We start from the raw sequence: 26,639 nt of genomic DNA, 5'->3' as shown, positions 1-26,639 counted from the left end.
TGAAAATGGCTTGTTTGGGATTCTTGCAAGGAACAGCGTGATTTTCAGCAACTAGGAAAGTGTGTAGAAATGAAGATTAAGAGAAGAAAAGTACAGCAACATTTTCAGAGGTTAAGTATCCAATGGGCACTTAATTTGGATCACTAGGTTTGAAATTCGAGAATGCTGGGTGGTTTTTCCTAAGTTCCTTACCATTTTTTTTTTAAAAAAATGTGTTTCACAAGGTCACTAACAGAGCTAAATACAGTATTTTAAAACACACGGGGAAAATTAACAGCCATATGCATTTACTAGGCTAAATTAACTCTCAGTGCAAATGCTTTGTGATAGACCACAATAAAACCAGCAATTGTACAGAACAGAGTTGGAAAGGACCTTGGAAAGATTATCTAGTCCAACCCCACACTCAGGCAGGAGACCCTACACCATTTCTGACAGATGGTAGTCCAGACTCTTCTTGAAAACTTCCAGCGATGAAGCTCCCACAACTTCCGAATGCAACTTCTGTTCCATGGGTTGATGGTTCTCAAGATCAGAAAGTTCCTCCTCATTTCTAGGTTGAATCTCTCCTTGGTCAGTTTCCATCCCTTATTCCTTGTCTGGCCTTTGGGGGGCTTTGGAAAACAGCCTGACTCCCTCCTCTCTGTGGCAGCCCCTCAAATATTGGAAGATGCTCTCCTATCTCCCCTGGTCCTTCTCTTCTCTTCACTAGACTAGACATACCCAGTTCCTTTAACCGTTCTTCATATGTTTTAGCCTCCAGTCCCTAACTATCTTGGTTGCTCTTCTCTGCACTCTTTCTAGAGCAGGGGTCCTCAAACTATGGCCCATGGCTGGATATGGCCCGCCGAAGCCATTAATCCGGCCCACACAAGACCATGGCCCACTCCACCCCACCTACCCACCGGCCCCCACCTGCGTTCTGGAGGACGAGGAGGCCAACAACGGGATGCACAGAGGCCCCAGGAGGCCAAAAATGGGTTCGTTTTTGGCCTCCCCAGCCTCAAGAGAGAGAGAGGGAGGAAGGGAGGGAGAGAGAGACACACATACACAAACAGAAGTCCCTCACCTCCCGCCCCCAAGGCAGCCATATCCCTTCACTAACCACCTTTCCACCCCCAGGAGCATAACAAATTAAAGTTTAATTTGTGTGTGTTGTTTAATGGACTGCTAAATTGGCCACACCCAACCAGTCACATGACCATCTAACCACACCCACCCAGCAGGTCTGCCCCTCCCCCCAACAATCTGGGGGACCATGAATTGGCCCCCCCATTTAAAAAAGTTTGAGGACCCCTGTTCTAGAGTCTCAACATCTTTTTTATAGTGTGATGATGACCAAAAGTGGATGCAATACTCTAGGTGGGGTCTAGAGAAAGACCCCTCTTTCTTAAGAATCCAGGAAGCAGACACAAAACTCTCGGCACCAAACGAAAAGTCTTCAGGTATATTTCTTTATTCAACAAGGTTCATAATTCTTTTTTTTTTAAATATAGAGTGAGCTCATTCTTCCAATGGCATTTACAGAATCCGTTAAATAATTGGGACAGGGAAGGCATATATTTCACAGCTCGGGGTCACATCGACAATTTAAACACCAGCCTATTTTGAAGAGGCCCTCGACGGTTTGTGCAAAGTTTTCGAAGTTTAGAAGTGCAATCCTACACGCAGTAAATCTCTGAGCGCAGGCTAAAACGTCAGATTCAGACTTGCTATGTAGGTAAACGGAAGCATGTAACAGTTTAGAATCTGGTAGACAAAAGTTAAAAAGATTCGAACTGTGCTGTACACATGAGGATGGACACTTTTAAAAAATAACCTTCATTTGGGTTATTCAGGCCGCCCCACCGTAACGAACTCATCCTCGTTTTAAAAGTGTAGTACCGTGATTTCAATGGTGTTTCACATACAAGGGGAAAAGGGGCTGAAAATGGCTTGTTTAGGAATTCTTGCAAGGAATTCCAGCAGCAGCAACAGCGTGATTTTCAGCAACTAGGAAAGTGTGTATAAAGGGAAATTAAGGGAAGAAAAGTACAGCAACGTTTTCAGAGGTCCAGCTGAATCTTGGGCTTTTTAAAACAAAAATATCTACTACCCCTGTTCCAAAACCGGATGAGACACATCAAAGAAAACAGATTGATGACAACTTACATTGACAGTGAATTTTTTTTGGGGGGGGTTATGCACACTGTTCACTGCCCTGAGTGGTTGTGAGTAGCCAGTCTCAATTTTTACCCTGTGATGCTTTGGGAGGTTAAATTTGTAACCGTTGACTGTAGACACCAAATTACCTGAGCCTACAAAGAAAAATGTAAAAATCCTGAAGGTGCACCAGAAAAATAAATGATGGAAAGTCCCTTTTAAAAAGCCTCCAATCCTTGCCTAAGTACAAGTGGGCTCTTAAAGAGCCGGAAACATATTGTCTCACTACTAACAAGGACAATCTTAATACGTATAGTGCAAAAGGATCCTGGACTTAGATATGGCACATATGTTTCCCCACATCCCCTTAAAAATCCCCGTGCAAACTTTGCTAGACCCTTGGCTTGGCCAGTGTAGAAGAATCCACAGTGAGATGTCTACAATCTGGAGCTGCCAATTGACCAAGCCTTGAGACACATCCTAGGTTCTTTAGACTCTTGATAGCAAAACCAGAAGGACATTTTACTGATCTCCCAAGTTCCTGCAAAACCTACTGAAGTTGGCTTCCTTGAGACCCCAACAAGATCTTAGTCAAGACCAGACAATCCCAGCAAAAGGTAGCTGGAAAAACCGGAAGCTCATCCTTCAACCTTCCCCAAAGCCATGGAACCGTCAAATGCCTTCTCAAAGGAAACTCAGGAGATGCTTTAGAGAGGAAGATGAAGTCTCATCCTTGGGTCAAAAACAATGGAGTTTTTCTGGAAGTAGGGGAAGGAAGGAGAATGAAAAAGAAGAGGAAAGAATGGTTCCCAGTCATGGTCCCACTTGGATGAGGATGTGATGTTTTTGATGATTAAAAAGGTAAAGTTTCTTTCAAGCTGAGGTCAACTTGTGATGCTTACAGAGATACGTCCATAGAGTTTCCTCAAAAACATTGCCATTGTCTTCTTCTGGAAGGTTTTCCAACTTCCCCTCTAGCCTAGCCCCTTGATATTCTCCCATGCAAGGACTAACCAGGCTTGATCCTGCTTAGCTTCTGAGCCTAGACTGGAACAGCCAAGTGCTGTCCCTTAGTTTGGACCACAGATGACCGAATAAGTTCTAATTGGCCTCTCTGTCCCTTGTTACCATTCCAGGATCTCCACTGGAGTATTCACAAAGGGCTGGGCCTTAATTCTTTAAATTCAGGGGGAGCTTAACTTCCTCATCCTATCCTGGGCAGCGTCTAAAAAAGCAACGGAGAACAACATTAAATGTCAGAAGGCACGGATCCCAGAATGCATGGCTTCTCCTGAAATTCCTAGCTTAAGGGATGAATGAATCGTAAACACAGGTGTGGTTCTTCAAAGCTACCTGCCTTTTTAGCAGACAAACAAGACAGGACCTAAATTAAGGCTATTTGCACACAAGCTCGTAACGAAAACAATCTTTAAAGTGCATAGGAAGTGCAACTCGGCAAGGCTACAGATCCATTTTTGGAACAATGATACCCTCCCTCTCCACTTCCCCTCCCACCCACCCACCCCCCCGGTACCCGCACAATTTTATCAAGCAAGCCTGCAAAAAGTTGAAACTCAGGTCTCTCCCCTCCCCCAACCCCAACTCCAGTGTAAATGAAAAAAAAAAGTTTGATTTCTACTGGTGCAGGCATCCATGGTCAGTGTCAATCAAACCGTGATTAGCTTCTGGGCTAATCGGCCGTGGTCTAATGATGTGGTATCCTGACATTTTGCCAGCGACAGTGGCTGGCATTTTCACAGGCAAAGCGATGCCTTCTCAAAGACATTTCTTAGCAGCTCACGGGCCAGCAAGCATCAACTGACTTGAGCTCTCGTAATTGCAACGAGTTAATCTCTAATTGGACCTTGTCAGTCCTGAAAAGTCAGTTTCTGATGAGTTGTTTTTGATTATCAGTCATCCAGGTCACAGTTGTTCCAAAGGTCCTTTTTCAAGAGGCAACTGGGACTTCCTTGGGTTTTGCCTTGAAAACGTTTCATTTCTCATCCAACTGAAGATGATGGGAAGAGAAACGTTTTCAAGGGAAAAATCAAGAAAGTCCAGTTGTCTTTTGGAAAAAGCACCTTTGGGACACCTTTGGGCCATTTCTGATGGGTTCTTCATCCAGGTGCGTTGGTAATTGGTCTCATTTGGAGATGTTTCAAAGGAGCTAATCTTTGATTGGCAGTCTTTGGATGATACCAGAAAGGTTATCAGAAGATCACATTAGACCATGGCCTATCAACCTTACCCTGAACCCTGATTGGAAAAGTCATGCCATAAACCATTCTCCAAGGAAGTTTTCTCCTGCTGGAGTGATGCTTCCTTCGATGTCTTCCATCGGAGGTGCTCCATACCAACAATGGACCATGTGGAGCCCCAAGCCTAGCATAATCTAGTTCCCATCAGTAGCTTAATAAAACATTTTTGGTGGGGAAATAGAAGATGGTTTGGCAAGATTTGGCAAGTATTTCTCAACCCTGGCAACTTTAAGATGTACGGACATCAAGAATCCCCTAGTTAGGAGCGTTATAAAGAGAGTAACTAATCAGTGCGATTTGTTGTTTGAATGCTATTTTCCAGAGGCAAAGGGAGGAAAAATCTCCGTATCAATGAAGAAAAACAAAACAAAACAGGAATATAACAATCTCACATTAACTAAGATGGAAGCCAATAAATGGTTTTGTACACCATCGAGAGTTGTCAATGATTGCGACGTTGTGAAAAAAATTGAATGCATGAAAGAAATGCTCTTAAAGCAATAAGAAATGGCTTAAACTATTTGGAGCAATTAATGATGGATGTCACAGGAGTTGCCCCACAGAATAACAGAACCAGTCTCTTTCCATAACATCCAAGACTTGGTTCCTATTAGCCATGATTCTTATGATTAAATTAATGTTTCTCTGGTCAAACCTGATATTCCCTTTAGAGATATTTATGGCCATGGCAACAATGTACATATGTGTCCCCCCCACTCCTTTTTAAAAAAATATGCAGATTCAGCTTCTTGGCACAGGATCTTAGCAAACCATCTTCATTCCCAGTCTGAACAAGCAAGCATGCTTCTAATCCTCATAATTTACAGACCAAACCATAATTCATGCATCCAGACTTGGCCAAAGGGAGAAATTCTCATAGGCACATCTGCTATACCCAGTGGCAAGTCAAAGATATGGCTTGCTTGGGCTGGACGTTATGTCCTCTCATTCAAGTAGGTTTCTTTTTCAAGTCTTGATCAGTTCAGTTGTCGTCCTCCAAATAAAATCATAAGAGGAGGAGGACGACGAGGAAGAAAGAGGAGGAAGAAGGGAGAGTACGTTAGAAAGGAAGAACGTTTGATACTATTGCTAAGTGCTAATTTCTTGGCGTACATTAGGAGGGAGAGGAAGGAGAAGGATGGAAGGGATACGAGAAGGATGGAAGGGAGACAAGAAGGAGAAGGGTGGAAGGGAGACAAGAAGGAGAAAGAGAAGAATGGAAAGGAGACAAGAAGGAGAAAGAGAAGGATGAAAGGGAGATGAGAAGGATGGAAGAGAGACAAGGAGGAGAAGAATTGAAGGGAGACAAGAAGGAGAAAGAGAAGGATGAAAGGGAGATGAGAAGGATGGAAGGGAGATGAGAAGGAGAAGAATTGAAGACAAGAAGGAGAAAGAGAAGGATGGAAGGGAGAGAAAGAGAAGGATGGAAGAGAAAAGCAAAGAGGAGAAAAGAGAAGAAAGAGTGCCTAACACTATTGCTAAATACTAACTTCCTGGAACATATTAGATTATTAATCTCTCCGCATCCTCTGCTTTAGTTTAGCAAAAGTCAGGTTTCTTCTAAGCAAGCAAGCAAAGCAGTGCCCAGGCCTCCAAACTCCTGCGCATGCCAAGGCCGAAACAGTTCAGATGAGCAAGTCCCTTGTCCTCACAGGAATACCTGTGACTCCTGGGCTCCGAAACCTACAGTCCCCGAGGATTAGCTGCAGGCTGTTGGTGGGCACCCAGCCTTCTTTACTTCGGTTGAGATTTTTGACCAACCTTTCAGATAAAGGGAAGGAAGGAGACGGTGAAGATGAAACAAGCCAGAAAAAGCTCTCTGTAAAGCTGTAGAACATTCTCACGCTTCTTCTTGCCTACTTTTATGTAGACCAGACACTGGACCTCTGGAGCACCTACCACTGACCCTCTCCATCTTCATGCCTGAGCTGAATGACATCTCCGTTCTTCACCAGAAGTTCATCTGAGTCTTTCTTCTTGCAATCTGCTAAGGCTTTATATTTTCCTGGAGACTAAAGCACGAACAATAAATACGTGATTTACACCAGAAATATAACCCTCCAGCTTAAAATGTACCATTCTAACTTCCAAATCGGCTCTTCAAAGGGACCCAAAACCAGTCCAAACCATGGTACAGAATGCCCCTCATCACCATAACCCTCAGAACAACACTTTTTCCAAGTTGGAGCATTCCATGTTAGACTGTTTTGCTTAGGACAAACTTCCTCAACCTGTTGCTTTGAAGTTGTGTTGGCCTACAATTCCCAATGTGTATTCCACCCAACTAACCCACTAACCAGTTGGTTGCCATCTTCTTCTTCCGTGTCGGAGCAGGTTGAGAAGTAATGGTGGCTGGACCACTCTTCAAGGCCTTCACAGATTTCTAGAGAATGGGACATACCTGCCCAAGCTGCATGAGAAGAGAAGAGAAGAGAAGAGAAGGGGAAGGAGAAGAGAAGAGAAGAGAAGAGGAAGGAGAAGAGAAAAGAAGAGAAGAGAAGGGGAAGGAGAAGAGAAGAGAAGAGAAGAGAAGAGAAAAGAGAAGGGGAAGGAGAAGAGAAGAGAAGAGAAGAGAAGAGAAGAGAAGAGAAGAGAAGAGAAGAGAAGAGAAGAGAAGAGAAGAAATAATCCTTGTTTTAAGATGCCAAGCTACTGAAAGGGTCACCTCTTTCCGTGACTTTGCTCCTAGGATCAACTTTAGCATCACCGGTTTTAGTTATTATCAGCCAAAAGAAGTATGGTTGGAAGAGGGATGTTTTTGTGATGCCACCTCAATTTTAGAATTTCTTTCCAGAAAAGGAAAACAAGTCCCACATCCGAAGCCTTTACAGGCGGCCCATTTCTTCCTTCCATTTGGTTTGCAACCTCCATATTTTACTCTTCTGCAGTTTTTCTTACTGTTTGCCTCTAAATGTGCTAAAGGGATTGGGAAAACACAGGTTCCAATTTGGATCCATGGGAAGACAGGAAATTGGAAAGATTCTTAGATGTTTATTATCTGTTTTCTCTGCTTGCTGAAGCTTGCTTTGATAGAATGCTATGAAAGTATTCTTCTTCGTCTTCAACAATATTTGTAACCAGCTGCCCCGTTAATGGGTGGGCGTGGCCATGGTGGGCGTGGCCTAGTCGGGGCATCTGCACCATGGCCGGGGGAGGGGGGGCATTTTTCAGCCTCCCCAGGCTCCGGAGGCTTTCCTTGAGCTTCTGGGAGGGCGAAAACAGCTTCCTCTGGGGTGCGGAGGCCCTCCAGAGGCCAGAAATAGGCCCCTTTCTGGACTTCCGGAACCTCCGGAGGCCCGTTTTTTGCCCTCCCAGATCTTCTGCGCTTACCTGGAATGAGGAACAGGCTGTGTGGAGACTCCTGGGAGGGGCGTGGCAGGGTGGGCGTGGCCAGCCAGCGGTGGCATTTGGGGATTCGCCAAACCATGGCGATCCTTGGCTAGAGGATTGCCCGAACCCTGCCGAACTCCCAGGAGCCCACCCCTGCCTAGAGCAGGAATCTCCAAACTTGGCAACTTTAAGACTTCTGGACTTCAACTTCCCAACATGGCTGTCTGAGGAATTCTGGGAAGTTGAAGTCCACAAGTATGAAAGTTGCCATGTTTGAAGATTCCTGACTTAGAGGATAGGTAGGTTCCATTTCTCCTTGAGCTTCACAAGTCCTCCAAAAAAAATGCTAACCCCCACCCCAAAATTTGCATTGTGCCTCCTGTTGTTGACATCCTCCCCAAAACCAAAGTACCATCTCCAAATCCCCAAAGAGGATCAGTCCAGAAAAAGGAGAAGAATGTACAGGGATACATACGTTTGCTAGGTTTGCTCTGAGACGAGGAAGCTAAGTTCTCCACCGCTACTGGGCTGGTACGTTCAGAATCGTTCTCCTCTGAGCTTACAGAAGCTCTGGGCTTTTTCCTGGAAGCACACAAAGTCCATTCAGGAGTGGTGCGGTGGCCTAGAGGTGGAGCTCTCGCCTCACATTCAGGAGGCTGTGAGTTCGATCCTAGCTAGAGGCTGATATTTCTCTCGCTGGGCACAGTGAGAATATATCTGCTGAATATAACTCCGTACTGGCAACAGGAAAGGCATCCGGCCAGAAAACACTCAGCTCCGTTCAGTTGCCCAGGCTCCACCCCGTGAGGGATTATGGGATCATTAAATGACGAACAACAACACAAAGACCATTCAGCAGATCAGAAGGAATGCGACCCAGGTTAAAACCTTGGCTTGGCATCTTTTACGCAGCAGACTTAATTCATGTTTCCTGGGTCAAAACGGACCATAACACAATTGTTGTAGGTTTGTAGGGTTTTTTTTTCCAGATTTTGAGATCCAGGACTCCATTTGAAAAATGGAAGAATTAAAAAAAAAAAAAAAACAATTGAGAGGCAAAATATGCCCATTATGAAATTTTCCAGGCAAAAAAAAAAAGGCATATTTATTGAAATCTCTTTTTTGATGGGCAGCGGAGGAAGCATCTTTTAATCCCAAATGTTCAGCCGGAAAGGGGAGTGTATTTCATTCTGAGCAATTTGGGACATTTGCATAAGGACTTCATTATGCAAATGGAACAAACGATGCCATTTGCATCCTTTATGGAAGGAAGTCACCCTGCACGATTAGATAATCGTGTCCTTAGGCCAATAATAGTAATTAGCGCGGAATATTGGTTTGTTCCATGCTGTGTCCATTAAATTGAAGCCCTGATCAAAATTTCATTGCACTGGAATTGATGGCATGTGAAAAATAATGACTTTACAGGTTGGGATTTTTTTTAAAAAAAGTCAGAATGATATGGAAATTCAATGGGAGTGATTTATGAAAAAAACCAACAACATAAATTATCCAAAGTTTGCTTGTTTTTTTTTTTTTTTTGGTTTGTTTGTTTCCCTGACTTACCCATCACTCAGCGGAGGAGAAAGTTGAATTGTATCAGTACACAAAGGTGACACTTGCTTCTCATCTGTGAACATGATACAACATTGTGTTAGTTCCATAGCTTTTGTTTACCAAATATTCTCACGGTTAGAAATGGGGAAGTTTGTCAGTATCCAGTTTCCAAAATTTTGGCCACTACTGTAAAAGAGCTTCACAAACGGCCCCCACTATTAAGGACAGGATTTAATTTTTAGTTTTCCAAAAATGGAGACGCATTTTCCAGTTCAGACTCTGGAGTCAAAAATCATCCAGGTTTTTGTACATGTCTTGAGGAATTTCTAAACTAGGATACCTTACCTTTGATAAGCTGTTGCTGCTTGAATAAAATCTTTCGGATTTCATTTAACCAGGCCATCTTCAGGTCAAAGGTTTGTGCCTAAGAGAAGATGGTAAGATCTAATATCAAAATTCCTCTTTAGAATCCGGTAGAAACATTCAAAAGAACCTGAATTTATTTCCCCTCTCGGGAGTGGCCTTCCCACCTATACAGGTGTGTATCGATAGAAGAGAATATTTATAGCTCAGGGTTGACGGAGTATGGAGGGGTCCTTGGTGGACTCTGAACTTGATCGTTTTCTTGCAGATGTTTCTTACCCAAACTAGGTAACATCATCAATGTTGGATGTGTGCATCTCAGAGGTGGGTTTCAGCAGGTTCTGACCAGTTCTGGAGAACTGGTAGCAGACATTTTGAGTACTTCGGAGAACCGGTAGTCAAAATTCTGACTGGCCCTGCCCCCATCTATTCTCTGCCTCCCGAGTCCCAGCTGATCGGGAGGAAATGGGGATTTTGCAGTAACCTTCCCCTGGATTGGGGTGGGAATGGAGATTTTACAGTATCTTTCCCCTGCCATGCCCACCAAGCCATGCCACGCCCACCAAGCCACACCCACAAAACCGGTAGTAAAAAAAATTGAAATCTACCACTGGTGCATCCCCCAGCAAGTCAAATCACGCCAAGGAAACAGTCATGATTTTGCAAACTGTGATGAAAACTCAATCAACTTTATAGAACTTAATCAGCAAAGTTTCATATCATGCCAGCTTTATTTGAGCTTTATTTATTTCATCCTATGGAGAGCCAAGAACTTGCTGGTTCTCCTCCAGTAGGTGAAATTTAGGGTTCAGTTTCAGAAATTTCAGATCCTTGTCCCCCAATGTCAACGTTCCAGAAGTTCCAGGAAGGCTACCTGCACAACGTAGACTTCTTCTCGGCCGCTGTACCAGATCTCAAACTTGCGAGGGTCTCCCTTCACGTTTTCCGTGATTCCAACAGCATTCATCTAAAAGAAGGAAGAAATTCACATGCTGATCTTGAATGAACAACTTTAGCTGGTCATCACCATCCTGTGGGACCTTTCCATCAATCTAGCTTTTATTTTTATTTATTTTTTATTTAAAAAATGACTACTGACCAAGGGTGGGATTCAAATATTTTAGCAACGTTCTCTGCCCGGTTGCTGGGTGGGCGTGGCCTACTCGGCCTCCTGCACCATGGTGTGGGAGGCATTTTCACTCTCCCCAGGCACCAGAGGCCTTCTGGAGGCTGAAAACGGGCTTGTTTCCAGACTTCTGGAACTTCCAGGAGGCCTGTTTTTCATCCTCCCAGAGCCTCTGCGCAGGTGTTGCACTTACCTGGCATCCAAAATGGGCCGTGTGGACACCTGGGAGGGGCAGGGTGGGCGGAACCAGCCAGTCAACTATCAGTTCGGTGAAATTAGCATCTGGTTTGTCCGAACCGGTCCAAACCCCTTCCCCTTCCCCTTCCCCTCTTCCCCTTCCCCTTCCCCTTCCCCTTCCCCTTCCTCCTCCCCCTCCCCCTCCCCCTCCCCCTCCCCCTCCTCCTCCTCCTCCTCCTCCTCCTCCTCCTCCTCCTCCTCCTCCTCCTCCTCCTCTTCTTCTTCTTCTTCTTCTTCTTCTTCTTCTTCTTCTTCTTCTTCTTCTTCTTCTTCTTCTTCTTCTTCTTCTTCTCCTCTTCCTCCTCCTCCTCCTCCTCCTCCTCCTCCTCCTCCTCCTCCTCCTCCTCCTCCTCCTCCTCCTCCTCCTCCTCCTCCTCCCCTTTTCTTCTTTCTAAACAAGGAAAAGCTGGGAAGATTGAAAAATTGGCTGACTGGCCTAGTTATTCCAGACTGCAGGCTGCCAAAGCACCAGGCTGAGTCATCGGCCAGGGGCAGAAGATGGCTAGATGAGTCACGTCATGCAAACACGGCCCTCCAGCTCGCTTTTTCAGAGCTGCTTCATTGCATCCCAACCCTTGAATGTCAAGCCAGATAAACAAGGCTCCTTGTAAATACGAACAGCGACGTTCAGAGCTCCTCTCGTGCTTGCGAATGACATTTTGTACTGCCTGTATGCACAAAACAACATGGGCAGGAGGAAGACGGAGACATTAAACAAACAGGACCATCTGGGCAACCGTCTGTTCTCTCTTTCTCCTCTGCTTTGGACATCGTCCACTGTGATAGATGGTTTCGGGGCAGCCTTGGCCAATCACAAGGTTGTCTCTGCAAATGAGCTTTCCAGGCACGGCTGGATAAACAAATCAGACTCTCAGCTGGAGGCATCTGATGGAGCTACGGACGTGTCCAGATGCCAAGAACAGCCAGACGAAAAAAACCCACAAAACTCCCCACCAATCCTGTCCTCTTTCCAAGAAAGAACTTTCAGGTTTTCGTTGACAGGTCGAGCAGGAAAAACGATGCATTGGAGAGCAAAGCCAGAGCAAAAGAGGGGAACGAAAAAGACAGAACGAGGAAGGTGTGACAGGAAGCAAAATGGGAAATGTTTTTGCCTCCAACCTGGAGAAGGGAGAGCTTTTGGGGTTTTTTCAATAATAATATGAACAAGCCCATTGTGATTTGATGTCAATGCCTTATTTTACTGCCACAGAGACAGTCGGCAGTCAATATTTCTTTTTTCTTTTTTTTCTTATCCTCCCTCACTTCTCCTCTCCCTCTTCCTCCCCATGTTTTTTTCCAATTTACTTTCCTATTTCATATCTTATTTCATTTTATAAAAAATGTCTTTTTTAAAATCTAACACCTCCACTCTGGACCTGATGCTGCCTATCCTACTGATGAAAATACCGTGTTTCCCTGAAAATAAGACCCTGTCTTAGACTAGACTAGACTAGACTAGAATAGCATAGAATAGAATAGAACAGAACAGAATAACAGAGTTGGAAGGGACCTTGGAGGTCTTCTAGTCCAACCCCCTGCCCAGGCAGGAAACCCTACACCACTTCAGACAAATGGTTATCCAACATCTTCTTAAAAACTTCCAGTGTTGGAGCATTCCCAACTTCTGGAGGCAATTTGTTCCACTGATTAATTGTTCTCACTGTCGGGAAATTTCTCCTAAGTTCTAAGTTGCTTCTCTCCTTGATGAGTTTCCACCCATCGCTTCTTGTTCCGCCCTCAGGTGCTTTGGAGAATAGTTTGACTCTCTTTTCTTTGTGGCAACTCCTGAGATATTGGAATGCTGCTATCATGTCTCCCCTAGTCCTTCTCTTCATCAGACTAAACATACCCAGTTCCTGCAACCGTTCTTCATATGTTTTAGCCTCCAGTCCCCGAATATATATTTTTATATTTTTTTGAACCCCAAAATAAGTGCTTGGCCTTATTTTCAGGGGTGTCTTATTATTTAGGGGCATGTGGAGCAAGATGGGATTCCTCTTGCCCATCTTACCTGATTTCCAGCTCTGTCTCCCTAACCCTAACTAGAGGAAATGGCGGGGAATGGCTGCGCATGCATTTAAATATTTTTGGGGAGGGCTTATTTTTGGGGAGCGGGGTTATTTTAGCACATGCGCTCAAAAGCCCGATTGGGCTAATTATCCGGGGAGGTCTTATTTTTGGGGAAACAGGGTAGAACCAGGATGCTGGAAACCGCCCGTATCCGAGCACTCGACGTTTCCTTACTTTCAGAAAGTGCTTGAAGCTGTAGGACAACCTCTTGTCGTAGCTGTCGCAGTGCTCTTCTCTTTTCTTGCAGAAGACCAGGGCTTTCTCGTAGAGGAAGAGGTGCCTTTGCATGGGCTTGAAGCGAGCCAGGTCCTTCATCTTCGTCGGGCCCTTCCGGTGGCCCACCCACACGCTGAAGGACCCCTGCATCAAGACTTTGCCAAGCTCACCGAGGTCTCCCTGGAAGAAAGGGGAAAGATTTATATCCGGCCCTTGCTTTGCAAGGCTGGGCTTTCCTTTGAGACTCCTCGTTTGCTGAAAACAGACCCCGAGCACAAGGTATTAAGAAGATAGAGAAACCGTTGCAGAATTTAAAGATATGACTGTAAAAAATATGATTTCTGCAATAGAGTTGTCGAAGTCTGGAATGCCCTGCCTCATTCAGTTGTCTCCGCTACACATTTTCACAGTTTCAGTCACAAATTGACTTCCATGGGACCTTACTTCATACTTAAGTGGTCAGTAGAGGGGGCGTGCGTAAGGGCTCTAACGTGCCTATCGTCCCTGTCATTCAGTGGTGAAATCCAATTTTTTTTTACTACCAGTTCTGTGGGCGTGGCTTGGTGGGCATGGTATGGCTCGGTGGGTGTGGCTTGGTGGGTGTGGCAGGGGAAGGATACTGCAAAATCCCCATTCGCACCTAGATAGATAGATAGATAGATAGATAGATAGATAGATAGATAGACAGACAGATAGGAGATAGAAAGACAGACAGACAGACATAGATAGAAATGGATGGATGGATGGATGATAAGAGGATAGATAGATGATAGATAGATGATAGATAGATAGATAGATAGATAGATAGATAGATAGATAGATAGATAGGAGATAGAGACAGAAAGACAGACAGACAGACATAGATAGAAATGGATGGATGGATGATAGAGGATAGATAGAGATTGACAGACAGACAGATAGATAAACAGATAACTATATAGAGATATATGATATAAAATTTACTGAATATGCAATCTTTGTATTTCCCTTTCTACTTCATTTCTCTTTTGTGCTCCATCTCCTTAAATTTATTGAGATGGAAGATTGGAATTATCTGGAGATCCTCCTCCTCCCGAATGGATATTTCTCTCCGCTGAGAAAAATCTTACATCGTAGCCAGTGATGGAAATCTGATGCATGGAATCATTGACGGACTTGACCAAATCCAGCATGGCAACTAAAGCTTCTTGCAGCTCCTCCATACCTTCACAGCTCGTGCTGTACTTCAGCAGCTCCTGCAAATTAAAAACAAAACAAAACAAAAACAAAAATAGAGTTGGTTAATTCTGAAAAAAAAATCCTCAAGGGAATTTCCAGTAGATTCCAGAATCCTCCAGAAAGTAGGAAGAAGGTTCAACATGGAGCCCCTTTTACAGATCTCAGCCAAGATTCTCCATACCTTGAGAAGCAACTGGTACTTGGTTAACCTCTGCACCGGTTTGAGCAAGTACGAATCCAGACTGAGCTTGTGTTCTAGCTTCTTCTGGCACTCCTGCAGAAGAAACGCAACTTATTTCCCATTGGGAACATGGACACCCATCTTTTTCAACTTGGATGTCCACCAAATGGGTGGAGGCAGATCCCCAAATTCCTTAATTAATAGGGCTCCCGCTGACAATTCTGGAATTTGAAGTTTCCCCACAGCCAGGTCTTGCATCTGAAGTCTATAAAACTCTTAAGACATTAAGACGAAACTTGAGGGGATGGGCCTGTGATTGAAACTCAGGATTAAATAAGGTAAAGGTAAAGCTTCCCCTTGCACATATGTGCTAGTCGTTCCCGACTCTAGGGGGCGGTGCTCATCTCCGTTTCAAAGCCGAAGAACCAGCGCTGTCCGAAGACGTCTCCGTGGTCATGTGGCCGGCATGACTCAACACCAAAGGCACACAGAACACTGTTACCTTCCCACCAAAGGTGGTCCCTATTTTTCTACTTGCATTTTTTACGTGCTTTCGAACTGCTAGGCTGGCAGAAGCTGGGACAAGGAATGGGAGCTCACCCCGTTATGCAGCACTAGGGATTCGAACCGCTGAACTGCCGACCTTTCGATTGACAAGCTCAGCATTTTAGCCACTGAGCCACTGCATCCTGATTAAATAAGAGTGGGTACCAAATAAACATTTAGCAGCTCCAATGCATTGCATTCCATGAGTCCAATTTTAAAATGCTTAAAAACACCTCCAGTTATTTATTTATCTCTCTCTCTTCTTTCTCCTCTCTTTGTCTCTGTGTCTCTCTTTTTCTCTCAGTCTCTTTCTCTCTGTCTCTCTGTCTCTCTGTCTCTCTGTCTCTCTGTCTCTCTCTCTCTCTCTCTCTCTCTCTCTCTCTTTGTGTGTGTCTGTTTCTGTCTCTCTCTCATACACAAACACAAAAATGCCTTGCAACTTAATGGTTGAGATATGCATGCAAACTTTTGAAGAGTTTGCATTTCGTTTCTCAGAATGTCTCAGGGGAGCCCCTAAGATATAAAAGCCACCCCTCTCAAAACTCAATCATAACTCCACCCACATTCTCAGCAGATTCATCCATGGAAAAAGTCTAAAAATGCATTCCCTTTATTGTACTCGCAATACCTGGAAAAAGAGGCTCTCGGCGTACTGTCGCCAGAGAGATTCCGACTGGGGTTTATTCTGACAGTACTTCTCATACATCTGAAAATCCTCCCGCTGCAGAAGGGAATATAAAAATACAAAGACAAAAAATCGACGTCTAAGTTCAAAGCCTGCAAGGGAGTTTCTAGAGTTAGCCAACCGCAGAAATGTCAACGGTGTCCCTAGCCCCTTCAGGAACTACTGATTTTCCAGCCTTGGTGTAAGGGGACCCACAATCAGTTTGAAAAAGGTGCTTACAAACCCTTTCCAAGAAGCAGCACCCAACTCTCTCTGGAGCTTCAAGGCAGCTCTCCAGATGATGGAGGAAGATACTACACAAAAGGGAAAAAGGAGGAAGGAGAATAGATCAATTTCTATAAGGAAAATATTAGAATGTGCAGAAATGAATAGATTAACGTTAGCGATTAAGGAGAAAGAGCAAACTGGATATTATATGATATGGGAAGTATTTTATCAATGGTTGGAAAATAAAAATGGACTTTGGAAATGAAGGAGACCAAAAAAATAAGTAGACAATATATTGAATAAGATAAAATAAATTGAATAAGAAATTGAAATGAGAATAAAGCTAATTAGAAAATCGGGGCTGCTCGAATACCACTTTAGATTGAACTGAAAAGGGAAACAACAGGAGAGAGGGGAAGGAGTAGAGAGAGAGGAAGGGAGAAGAGAGGAGAGGAGAGGAGAGGAGAAAGAAGAAAGGGAGAGGAAGAAAAGGGAGGGGAAAGAAGAGCAGAGGAGAAGATCAGAAGGAGGGAAGAAGGGAGGAGTGGGGAAAGAGAAAGGGAAGTAAGAAAGGGAAGGAGAGGAAGAACGAAGGACATAGGAGGAAAAAGAGGAAGGAAGAGAAGGGGAGGAGAAGAAGAAAGATTGGCGTAAAGGTAAAGGGTAAAAGAGCAGTCCCGAAAAAGTAAAAATGAAAAATGAAAGTTAAAAGAAAAGATGAATGAAAAATGATGGAAATGACTGTACATGTAAATGTGTTTATGAGAAATAAAAATAAAAAAAACTTTTTTAAAAAAGGAAATGAAGGAGACCAAAAATATAAGTAGAAAATATATTAAGATAGAGATGTAAATAAGATGAAAATTGTTAGCATATGTATGAAGAGAATAATGATATTTGATGTCAATATGGTATTATTGCTAAAAGATACTAAGAAGAAAATTGAAAGTTTTACAATATTTAAATGTTTAATATGTTTAATATATTATAATGTGAAAGACGTGATAAATGAGGAACGATGTAGCACAGAGATGTATGTACCCAGACGATACGCTGCATAAGATGGAATGTTTTATCTTTGTTTGTTTTTTTTTTAAATAAAAAACTTAAAAAAAAAAAGAGAGAGAGAGAATAGATCAATTTCCTGAATCGATGATGAAGTCCAAGGAAAAACTTGAAGAAGGTGCCAGCTTACTTGTTGTGGAAGTCATAAATCTCAGGCATGTTTCCAAAGAGAACATCTCTGCAGCTTCTCAAAAGGGGCGGTAAGAGGAAGGCCATGGTGGGGTTGTCCATCTCAGCTCGGTACCCCTGCCAACAGCATCACCCAATTTAGCATTTAGGCAACCTTAATATTGAGTACCCTGAGCCAAAAAGTAGCATTAGGCATGCAACCTTTTTCAGCGGTAGGATATTCGGCTTCGTGGCATTTAACCTTTCATTTTCCTTTTTTTTTTAAAATCCAAAAGTACCTTCTTAAGAGCCCGTGAACCATTCCAAGAGATCTAATTTTCCTTGGCTGTGTCAAATACACGAAGAGAAGTCCACGTTGACAGCTGGCTGCTTCAGAAACTGGCACACAATTCAGACTGTTCCGCTCCCGTGGCAAATATTTGCACAGTCTCTCTTCTGATCTGCAGCCAAAGACTTAGCATCTCCCTAAAATTCCCGGTCTATTGCTTGACAGTTTCCAATCTTTGGCAATCAAAATCATTTTGACTTTGGTAAGCCAAAGTCAAGGCATCTTCGGAAAAGGAGATTAAATAAAGGAGAATATTTGTAGCTCAGGGTTGAAACGGGGGAAACCTTGGTGTTCTCTGAGCTTGGGGGTTTTCTTGCAGATGTTTCATTATCCAAATCAGTGCTGATCTTACCGAGTTTGGGTAATGAAACCAAGCTCAGGGAGCACCAAGGAAGGACCCTTCAGTAATTAAATCCAAGGAGAATATAATGTTCAACGGCTTGGAGAAATCTTCAGGATTATTTTGGTTTGCTAAGAGATGCGTTATTGCTTAACGCATTTTAAGCCGCCCTGAGTCTCCGGAGAAGGGCGGCATATAAATTAAAGCAAAAAAAAAAAAAAGTGATTTAAGATGGAGAAGAAAAAAAAGAATTTTTTAATGGTGGCTAAATGTCTATGGAGATTCTCAGTTATCAAGGGCATGGTTGTCCCAAAGGTGCTTTTTCAAAAGGCGACTGGACTTTGTTTTTCCTTGAAGACGTTTCGCTTCTCATCCAAGAAGCTTCTTCGGTTGAAGTTCGTCAAGTTCTTCAGTTCAGTTCTTCAACCGAAGAAGCTTCTTGGATGAGAAGCGAAACGTCTTCAAGGAAAAACAAAGTCCAGTCGCCTTTTGAAAAAGTACCTTTGGGTATGGCGGCCAAGTCCCTTTAACACTTAGTATACCTGGGAATATGGGAAAATCAGTGGAGGATGGGCACAGAAGTAGAATGGGAACACTAGGTACATTTAAAGGAGCAGTACGGTTGAGAGGTGGCCCTGGAGTTGGGCGATCTTATGTTTGTAAAAAAAAAAAAAAATCAAAATAAATAAATACTCACCATCAAAACTGTGAAAAGTTCCTCGACATACACTCGTTCGGTTTGTATCAGTTCGTGTATGACATGGCTGGAATCAAACCAAACCCAAAAGCATCAACAGATGGCTCTACAACTATTTCACGAACCAACCCACAAAACAAGAAGAGGGGTCCTTGGGAGCATGTTTTATGACCCAAACTAGGTAACAGCATCAGTTGATCCCAGTGACTAGCACTGGGTCATGACAACCAAGCTCACAAGTCCCCAAGGACCCCACAGTCGTCTCCTCCTCCTCTTCCTCTTCTCCCTTCTGGCACCGATGATGTTAACTAGGTTGGGTCATGAAACATCTACAGAAAAGCAACCAAGCTCAGAGAGCACTAAGGACCCCATAGTTATCTCCTCTTCTTCCTCCTCCTCTTCCTCCTCCTCTCCCTTCTAGCATTGCTGATGTTACCTACTTTGGGTCATGAAACATCTGCAGCAGTGGTGAAATCCTGCCGGTTCTGTCCGACTTGCACGAACCGGGAGCGATGGCAACACGTGGTTCGGCGAACCGGTAGCAGCCGCAATGCAAGGCTCCGCCCACCCGCCCGGATGTTAAAACCAGGAAGTAACTCATTTTTGACCCTTTGCACATGTGCAGAAGGCTTTGTGCATGCACAGAGAGTCAAAAATCGGACGTGATGGTGGCGAACCGGTAGGGAAGGTAAATAGATTTCACCCCTGATCTGCAGGAAAGTAACCAAGCTCAGAGAGCACTAAGGACTCCATAGTTGTTGGTGTCTCTTCCTCCACCTCCTCCTCCTCCTCCTCTTCTAGCACTGATCACATTACCTAGTTTGGATCATGAAAAGTCTGCAAGAAAACAACCAAGCTCAGAGACCATCAAGGGCCCTTCATTTCAATCCTGAGCTACCGGTACAAATATTCTCCTTTATTGCTAAAACAAGAAGAACATCTGAATCTGGCTTTTGGTAGAAGCCATGAAAGACTTAAGCCTTATGGTCATATTGATAGATTTTTTTTCTCTTATGGATCAAGAATTTTCAAACATCTTAACAACTGATTCCCACAACACTGTCAAATAATTTAGTAAGACTGTATTACTATTATTCTTCTCTTCCTTACTACTATCTATCTCTTCCCACTTATGCCATAACCATGTTGCTTGTATCTTTCAATTTATATTGTTTTTATTTGTTTCCTAGTACAATTTGATAGCTTATTAGTAACCTTGACTATCACTAAGTGTTGTATCTTTTTATTCTCCTCATGTACACTGAGAGCATATATACCAAAGACAAATTCCTTATTTTTGGCCAATAGAGAATTCTATTCTATTCTATTCTATTCTATTCTATTCTATTCTATTCTATTCTATTCTATTCTATTCTATTCTATTCTATTCTATTCTATTCTATTCTCTGTTCTACTCAATAAGCATATAGAGTAGAATAGAGATTGGAATAAATAGAGAATAGAATAGAATAGAATAGAATAGAATAGAATAGAATAGAATTATTGTCTGAATGTACACAATATGCTTATTCTGTTCTATTCTATTCTATTCTATCCTATCCTATGTTATACTATGCTATGCTATGCTATGCTATGCTATGCTATGCTATGCTATGCTATGCTATGCTATGCTATGCTATGCTATGCTATGCTAACATGATCAAGTTTGCTTGGTTGATCTAGCTTATCTTTTCAGATGAAGCAAACTTGATGGGAAGGAGATAAATGGAAAAAGCCAACGGACCTTTTCAACATATCTAAGCTGTCTTCACTTTCTGTGATGTAGTACTGCAAGGAATTTCTTTTCTCTTGGTAATTGTGGACGACTTCAATCTGGAGAGGACAGATAGAAATAGAGATAGAAATTGAGCAATAGCTCGTTTTTAAGGTTGTCTTTCCATTATGACACTCCATGGATTTGAATCCTGCCCTTCAGGCAGTGTTTCTCAATCTTTACAATGTGTGGACTTCAACTCCCAGAATTCCCCAGCCAGCACAAAACTTTGTGGTGGCTTCCACCGGCTTTTCGTTTGGTTGTTATATGTATATCGTACCTTGCGGGAATTTTGAGATTTCCTTGAAGTTTTCTTGCCCGGTAGAGAGATATCGAAGGAAAACTTCAAACTGGAATTGAAATCCACACCTTGGACATAAAGATATGGATCATTTCTTGTTCAACTCCTCTCTTTTAAGTAAATTTGGTCATGGCAGGAGGGTGGAGCAGCCCCTCCCCCCTCCCAAGGGAATGTTTAAAAGGGAGGGGGGAAAGTCATCCAAAGAAGGGTGATTTAGTTGAAGGTTGAAATAAAAAAAGACAGAAAAAGAATCAGACAATTTGAAATGAGTGAAAGAATGAATATATGCATGTATATGTGTATGATCTCTCTCTCTCTTTCTCCTCGCAGGAGTAATCTATCAATTAATCAATCAGTCAGTCAGTCAGTCAGTTAGTCAGCTGGTCCATCCATCCATCCATCCATCCATCCATCCATCCATCCATCCATCCATCCATCCATCCATCCATCCATCCATCCATCCTCTATATCTATCTATCTATCTATCTATCTATCTATCTATCTATCTATCTATCTATCTATCTATCTATCTATCTATCATCTATCTATATATCTATCCTCTATCATCCATCCATTCATCCATATCTGTCTATGTTTGTCCATCTGTCTATCTATACCTACCTACCTACCTACCTATCTATCCATTCATTCATCTCATCTGTCTATCCATCCATCCATCCATCTAGCCAGCCAGCCATCATCTATCATCATCTATCATCTATCTATCTATCTATCTATCTATCTATCTATCTATCTATCTATCTATCTATCTATCTATCTATCCCATCTGTCCATCTATCCATTATCCATCCACCCATCATCCATCCATCTATCTATCTATCTATCTATCTATCTATCTATCTATCTATCTATCTATCTATCTATCCTATCATCTCTCTAGCTGACTATCCTTCCATCCATTTTTCCAACCAGTCTATTGCCTCTCCTCCTGTGATATGTGCGACAGAGGCCAGCAGTGATTGACTGATTAAATAAACTTTATGTAGCTGCTCATCTGCCAAAAGGAACTCTGAAGATCTGAAAACATTATACCTAGACAATGTGAAGATAACCGAAGATCTCTCTGGAGAGCTCCAACCAAATTAGGACAATTAAGGACATGCACCCAGTGAACAGGAACAAGTTCAATCTTTACAAAGGGGACTCTAAAGCTGACACGAGAAGCGGAGTCCAACATGAAATTATTCACTGGGGCAGCTCACCTGGGCAATGAAACATTGAGGCCAATTTTACATAATGGACTCAACGCCTGAACAGAGTTAGGAAGCCACACCAGGAAAGACCTCACCATTCCACCCCACTATTTTTTCCCCTAGATTTAATATCTATGAAATTAAAAAAAAAAAAACTTTGGTGGAACAAAAGGAGCAGTATGCAAAAATCTAATTTGCTGTTATTTTAAGGTTGAAATATCAGGTATATAGAAGAAGCACCTGGGATGTAGCAATGGGCAAAAGAGGTAGGGAGAAAAACAGATGCGGAAGAGTGTAAACAGATATGAAGAGAAGATGTCTCATCTTCAAAGTGTGCTGTTGCAAGATTGAAAAAAAAGAAGAAGGTACAAATTAGGTCAGGATTAAGAGAGAGATGGGGGGTGGGGAGCAGTGAGGAGAAGCTGGTTGGTGAAGATACAGCAGAAGGCAATGAATTCACAAATAGGACAGATGGGACTCCACATTCCTCCTCCTTTTCACTTTACCTCCATGTGGGGCAGGGGTCTCCAAACTTGGCAACTTTAAGACTTGTGGATTCTGGGAGTTGAAGCCCACAAGTCTTAAAGTTGCCAAGCTTGGAGACCCCTGATGTGGGGTGAAGGAAGCCCTGGAGAACTTCCTTCAGAAGACCTTCAAGGTATTTTTTTTTCAAAACATGGCAAAAGACAAGTTTGGAGAAAATGGAGGTGCAAAGATGGTGGAGTGATGTCATTGGCGCTCACCAATACAGCGATTCCAACCTGGATGGATTCTCCCCCCATGCAACCCCTCCCATCCCCTGAATCCCATTCCTACTTCCCCAAGGTTGCACTCTCATGAATATTTCTGGCTGATGGAACATCAAATGCATGTTACCATGTTTGGGGGAAAACAGTGGAGATTTAGACCGGGCTGGGCATTCTGGCCGAGGAGCTACAAGCTGCACTGGACGGACTTGCTTGTCCGCGAGCTTTCTGAAGCAAGTCTGTCGGTTCTCAAACATGCTGCGCACGTTCTCCAACTTGATCTGGACCATTTGTATCCGAGCCTGTGGATCCCCCCCCAAAATAAGAATATTATAAGCAACAAGACAGGCACAGACTTCAGAGGATAATTAGAACTGCAGAAAAAACCATGGCTACCCACCTGCCTTCCATGGAGGACCTGTATATTGCACGAGTCAAAAAGAGGGCTGTGAAAATATGCCCATTTCGCCATGGGAGGTACCCAATTTTCACCTAGGTTTCATTTATGTAACAGTTACTCATCATGTGTGAGAACCTCTACACGTACCTTGAGTTCCGGTGTCAAGATGAGATGAAAATTAGAAGATAGGGCTTGAGGATCTATGTTTAAATGCAGCGAAGAGCTCTCAAGGAACTTCTCTATGTCTTGGAGAGCTTTCTGAGCTCCTTCCCGGGACTGGCATTTGTCCAGTGGCTGGTTGGCTAGAAGATACACACCTTCGTCACAACATTCCAGGGCCTAACAGAGAGACAAGGTGGATGAAGAACATCTGTGAATAAATCAGAAAGCCCCAAACAATTATCCCATCTCCATCGGCATCTCCAAAATGCGGTGGCCTAGAGGTGTGTTTTTGTGACCTCGGCCCCGGAGGCTGATTTATCTCTGCATGCTGATTCAGAGGATGATATGGAGGAGGAGGAAGCCGGCACGAGCTATGTGCCACTGGTGAGTCAGCAAGAACTGACAGTTGCTGATGTGCCTATGGACCCCAGCCAAATTGAGGAGGAAACAGAGGCCGGTAACGAGGAGGGGAGCCCCTATTGGATGCAAGAGAGAGATGTAGGAGACGTCGTAGAGAACAGCTATTGCCACGTCACAAGAGGTGTGGTCAGGAGACGTAGGGCCACACCCTACAAAGTATAAAAGGGGTGTGACTGGGCTGGAAAGGCGTGGTGAACAATTTGTTGGCATTTTGGATGCAGTGGGGTTACAACTGTTAGTTTGGAGTTTTTTTGACAAGAGTCTGTATTCCTGCATTAGCCTGCTGGCCGTCTGCCAAGACCTTTGGAACATTGCCCGGTAACTATTGGACTGATATACTCTTTTGGAAGAGAACTATTTATTAAAGGGCCAGCTTCAGTCTCTCTAGTCTGCGTTTGTTACTGCCGGGCTATTTGAGCCTCTGCAAGGCCACTCGTGGGAGGGGACAGAACAGTGTGGAGCTCTCGCCTCACAATCAGGAGGCTGTGAGTTCGATCCTAGGTAGAGGCAGATATTTCTCTCTCTGGGCACAATGAGAATAGATCTGCTGAACAAAACTCTGCATTGGCGACAGGGAAGAGCATCCGGCCAGTAAACACTCAGCTCCATTCAGTTGCCCTGACTCCACCCTGCAAGGGATTACGGGATTGTTAACAGAGGGGGGAAGGGAAATCGGCATCTCCACCATTTCCTACTGAGGAAAACAAAGATGGTTGAATGTAGATTTAGGCATCTACATCCTTGGATTACCTGTTGCAGAGAAGTGAGGAGGTCCAACGTTTGCTGGAGCCTGTTGCTTTTCCTTTTGATTTCTTCCAGCAAGATGTCCGAATGGTGGCGCAGTTCGTTGCACTGCTGGCAAATCAGGTTGAGGGCATAATGGTGGCTGGCTGCCATTTGGTGTCCGTGGAGAATCACCACATGAGCTTTTGCTGTTAAATCCTTTTAAAGACCAAGGTAGTGGTAGAGGGAAAACGGGATGGAGTTATGTCAACATCACGAGGCCAGGTCACCTCCCATAACTTTCACCTCTTCCTTTCTCAATCCCATTCCTTTTCATTTTTTAAAAATTATTTTTATTATACATTTTCCTTTGTTATACATAATGTTTCAATTTCTGCAATGGCAGTGTACTATCTCTATCTAAAAAGCTAAAAAAAAAAAGGTCCATAGGATTAGTTTAGTTCCTTAAAATAGAAATCCTTCCAAGGTGAAAATCCACTTTTCTCAGGTCTTCTCATTTGCATGCCTATAATGCCCAGAGATGGGCTGATGGGGGTTCACAAGGGTTCGGGAGAACCTCTAGCTAAGATTCTGTGCAGTTCAGAGAACCCCCAAATCCCACTCCTGGCTGGCCCCACCTGCCCCTCCCCTCCCAGGAGTCCCCACACGGCCCGCTTTGGATGCAGGTAAGTGCAGGGTGCATGTGGAGGCTCAGGGTGGGTGAAAAATGGGCCTACAGGAAGTTGGGGAAGGCCAGAAACGGGCCCGTTTCCAGCCTCCAGAGGGCCTCCGGAGCCTGGGGAGGCCGTTTTTGCCCTCCTGGAGGCTTGAGGAAAGCCTCCAGAGCCTGGGGAGGGCAAAAACGCCACCGTGGTGCAGGAGGCCAACTAGGCCATGCCCACCATGGGCATGCCCACCCAGCAACCAGGCGGAGAACCCTTTGCTCAAATTTTTGAAACCCGCCCCTGATAATACCTTTGTCCAATCTTTGGGGAGAGTTCTCCTTATCAAAGATAATATTAAGCAAAAAGCATCCTTTGTCCACCGGAAGGAGAGGTGGGCCCACATTCATGAGTCTGTTTCCCATGGCAACGGGACTCACCTGTGCTGTTTGCTCCAAGTTATCCAACTCCGAGAGCCTTTGCTTCACTTGAGAGACGTTTTCTCCTGTATCTGATAATTCCCGCTGCTGGGTCGTTACGAATTCCAGGGCTTTACTGAGCTGAAAAGAGAGAATCTTTTCTTTCAAAGGAAATGAAGTCAAAACAAACAGGGCGGGGAGCGTCTTTTATTTAAAAAAGGCACAAAAACAGCCTGTGGCCCTCACACTGCTTGAAAATTTAGACCCGTCTCTCTCTCTCTCTCTCTTTTTTTTGTTTTTGTTTTAGTAAGCTCTGGTGCCTCCCATCCCCGGAAGGCAGAGATGAAACTGGAATGTATTAAAAAACCTCCATCAAAAATACTTGGTTACAGGATTGGTGTGTGCTTTTTGGGAAAGAAGGAAAGGAAGGAAGGAAGGAAGGAAGGAAGGAAGGAAGGAAGGAAGGAAGGAAGGAAGGAAGGAAGGAAGGAAGGAAGAAAAAGAAAGAAAGAAAGAAAGAAAAGGAAGGAAGGAGGAAAGAAAGAAAGAGAGGGAGGGAGGGAGGGGGAGAGAGAGAGAGAGAAATATTGGATCCACCCCACTAGTTATACTGGCTATCAATGAACTTCTTGCAATCTTCCAATACCAAAATAATTCATTTTTTACAATGTACCTCCTCCGATAGAAAATCTAGCTAGGAAGCAAATTTCTCCCTATCTGAAATCATTAGAAACTATCTCCTACTTCCCTGAAACATCTCGGAAGGCCAAAGTGACTTCTCTTTTCTTCTCACCTCTTGGAAGTTCTGCTCAAACTTCCACAGTTGCAAGTACTGCTCCATCTTCAGCTGATGTTTCTCCCAGAATCCGTCAAAAGCGGTCTCCATCTCGTGCAGTTGGGTGAGTAAGCTTTCCTCGCAGGAGCAAACAAAGTCAAATCACTTGGTGGATCCGTGCATGTTTCTCAATGTCTTCTGTCCTACATCTATCCAAAGGACTCGTAGGGATTTAACCACAGTTAAATCTAGAAAGTCTACCTTGGCCTTGATATCAACCAGTTTTGAGACTTAAGATTTATGTCCTTCTTAAGTGAAAACTGGAATTGGGGAAGAGCTGTTGATTCA

At 43.6% G+C, this 26,639-nt stretch overlaps 1 protein-coding gene across 5 annotated transcripts in view; it reads right to left on the bottom strand.

The window, feature by feature from the left end:
* Positions 1-1,440: 1,440 nt before the first annotated feature.
* MCF2 (MCF.2 cell line derived transforming sequence) overlaps positions 1,441-26,639 on the bottom strand; it is a 38,281-nt gene continuing 13,082 nt past the window's right edge. For 3 of the 5 annotated variants that reach the window (XM_087877512.1, XM_087877511.1, XM_087877514.1), the window contains 22 exons: positions 26,310-26,424; positions 25,538-25,657; positions 24,463-24,654; positions 23,278-23,469; positions 22,861-23,032; positions 20,750-20,838; positions 20,440-20,528; positions 18,696-18,762; positions 17,332-17,447; positions 16,153-16,222; positions 15,873-15,965; positions 14,699-14,791; positions 14,409-14,534; positions 13,258-13,479; positions 10,525-10,617; positions 9,633-9,711; positions 9,297-9,360; positions 8,206-8,312; positions 6,698-6,810; positions 6,300-6,412; positions 6,061-6,161; positions 1,441-3,367 (listed from right to left, as the gene is read on the bottom strand). In XM_087877512.1, coding sequence (XP_087733638.1) covers positions 3,327-3,367; positions 6,061-6,161; positions 6,300-6,412; positions 6,698-6,810; positions 8,206-8,312; positions 9,297-9,360; positions 9,633-9,711; positions 10,525-10,617; positions 13,258-13,479; positions 14,409-14,534; positions 14,699-14,791; positions 15,873-15,965; positions 16,153-16,222; positions 17,332-17,447; positions 18,696-18,762; positions 20,440-20,528; positions 20,750-20,838; positions 22,861-23,032; positions 23,278-23,469; positions 24,463-24,654; positions 25,538-25,657; positions 26,310-26,424 — 2,467 coding nt within the window. In that variant the 3' untranslated portion in view covers positions 1,441-3,326. Of the gene's footprint in view, positions 3,368-6,060; positions 6,162-6,299; positions 6,413-6,697; positions 6,811-8,205; positions 8,313-9,296; positions 9,361-9,632; positions 9,712-10,524; positions 10,618-11,339; positions 11,682-13,257; positions 13,480-14,408; positions 14,535-14,698; positions 14,792-15,872; positions 15,966-16,152; positions 16,223-17,331; positions 17,448-18,695; positions 18,763-20,439; positions 20,529-20,749; positions 20,839-22,860; positions 23,033-23,277; positions 23,470-24,462; positions 24,655-25,537; positions 25,658-26,309; positions 26,425-26,639 lie in introns of those variants that run through there. The other 2 variants (XM_087877513.1, XM_087877515.1) reach the window with 2 other exon arrangements.

Source organism: Pantherophis guttatus, chromosome 12, assembly GCF_059756535.1.
Source record: "Pantherophis guttatus breed Tessera chromosome 12, ASM5975653v1, whole genome shotgun sequence".
NCBI classification, from domain to species: domain Eukaryota; kingdom Metazoa; phylum Chordata; class Lepidosauria; order Squamata; family Colubridae; genus Pantherophis; species Pantherophis guttatus.
Note: the sequence above shows the minus strand (reverse complement) of the source record. Positions and strands in the feature narration are given on the sequence as shown.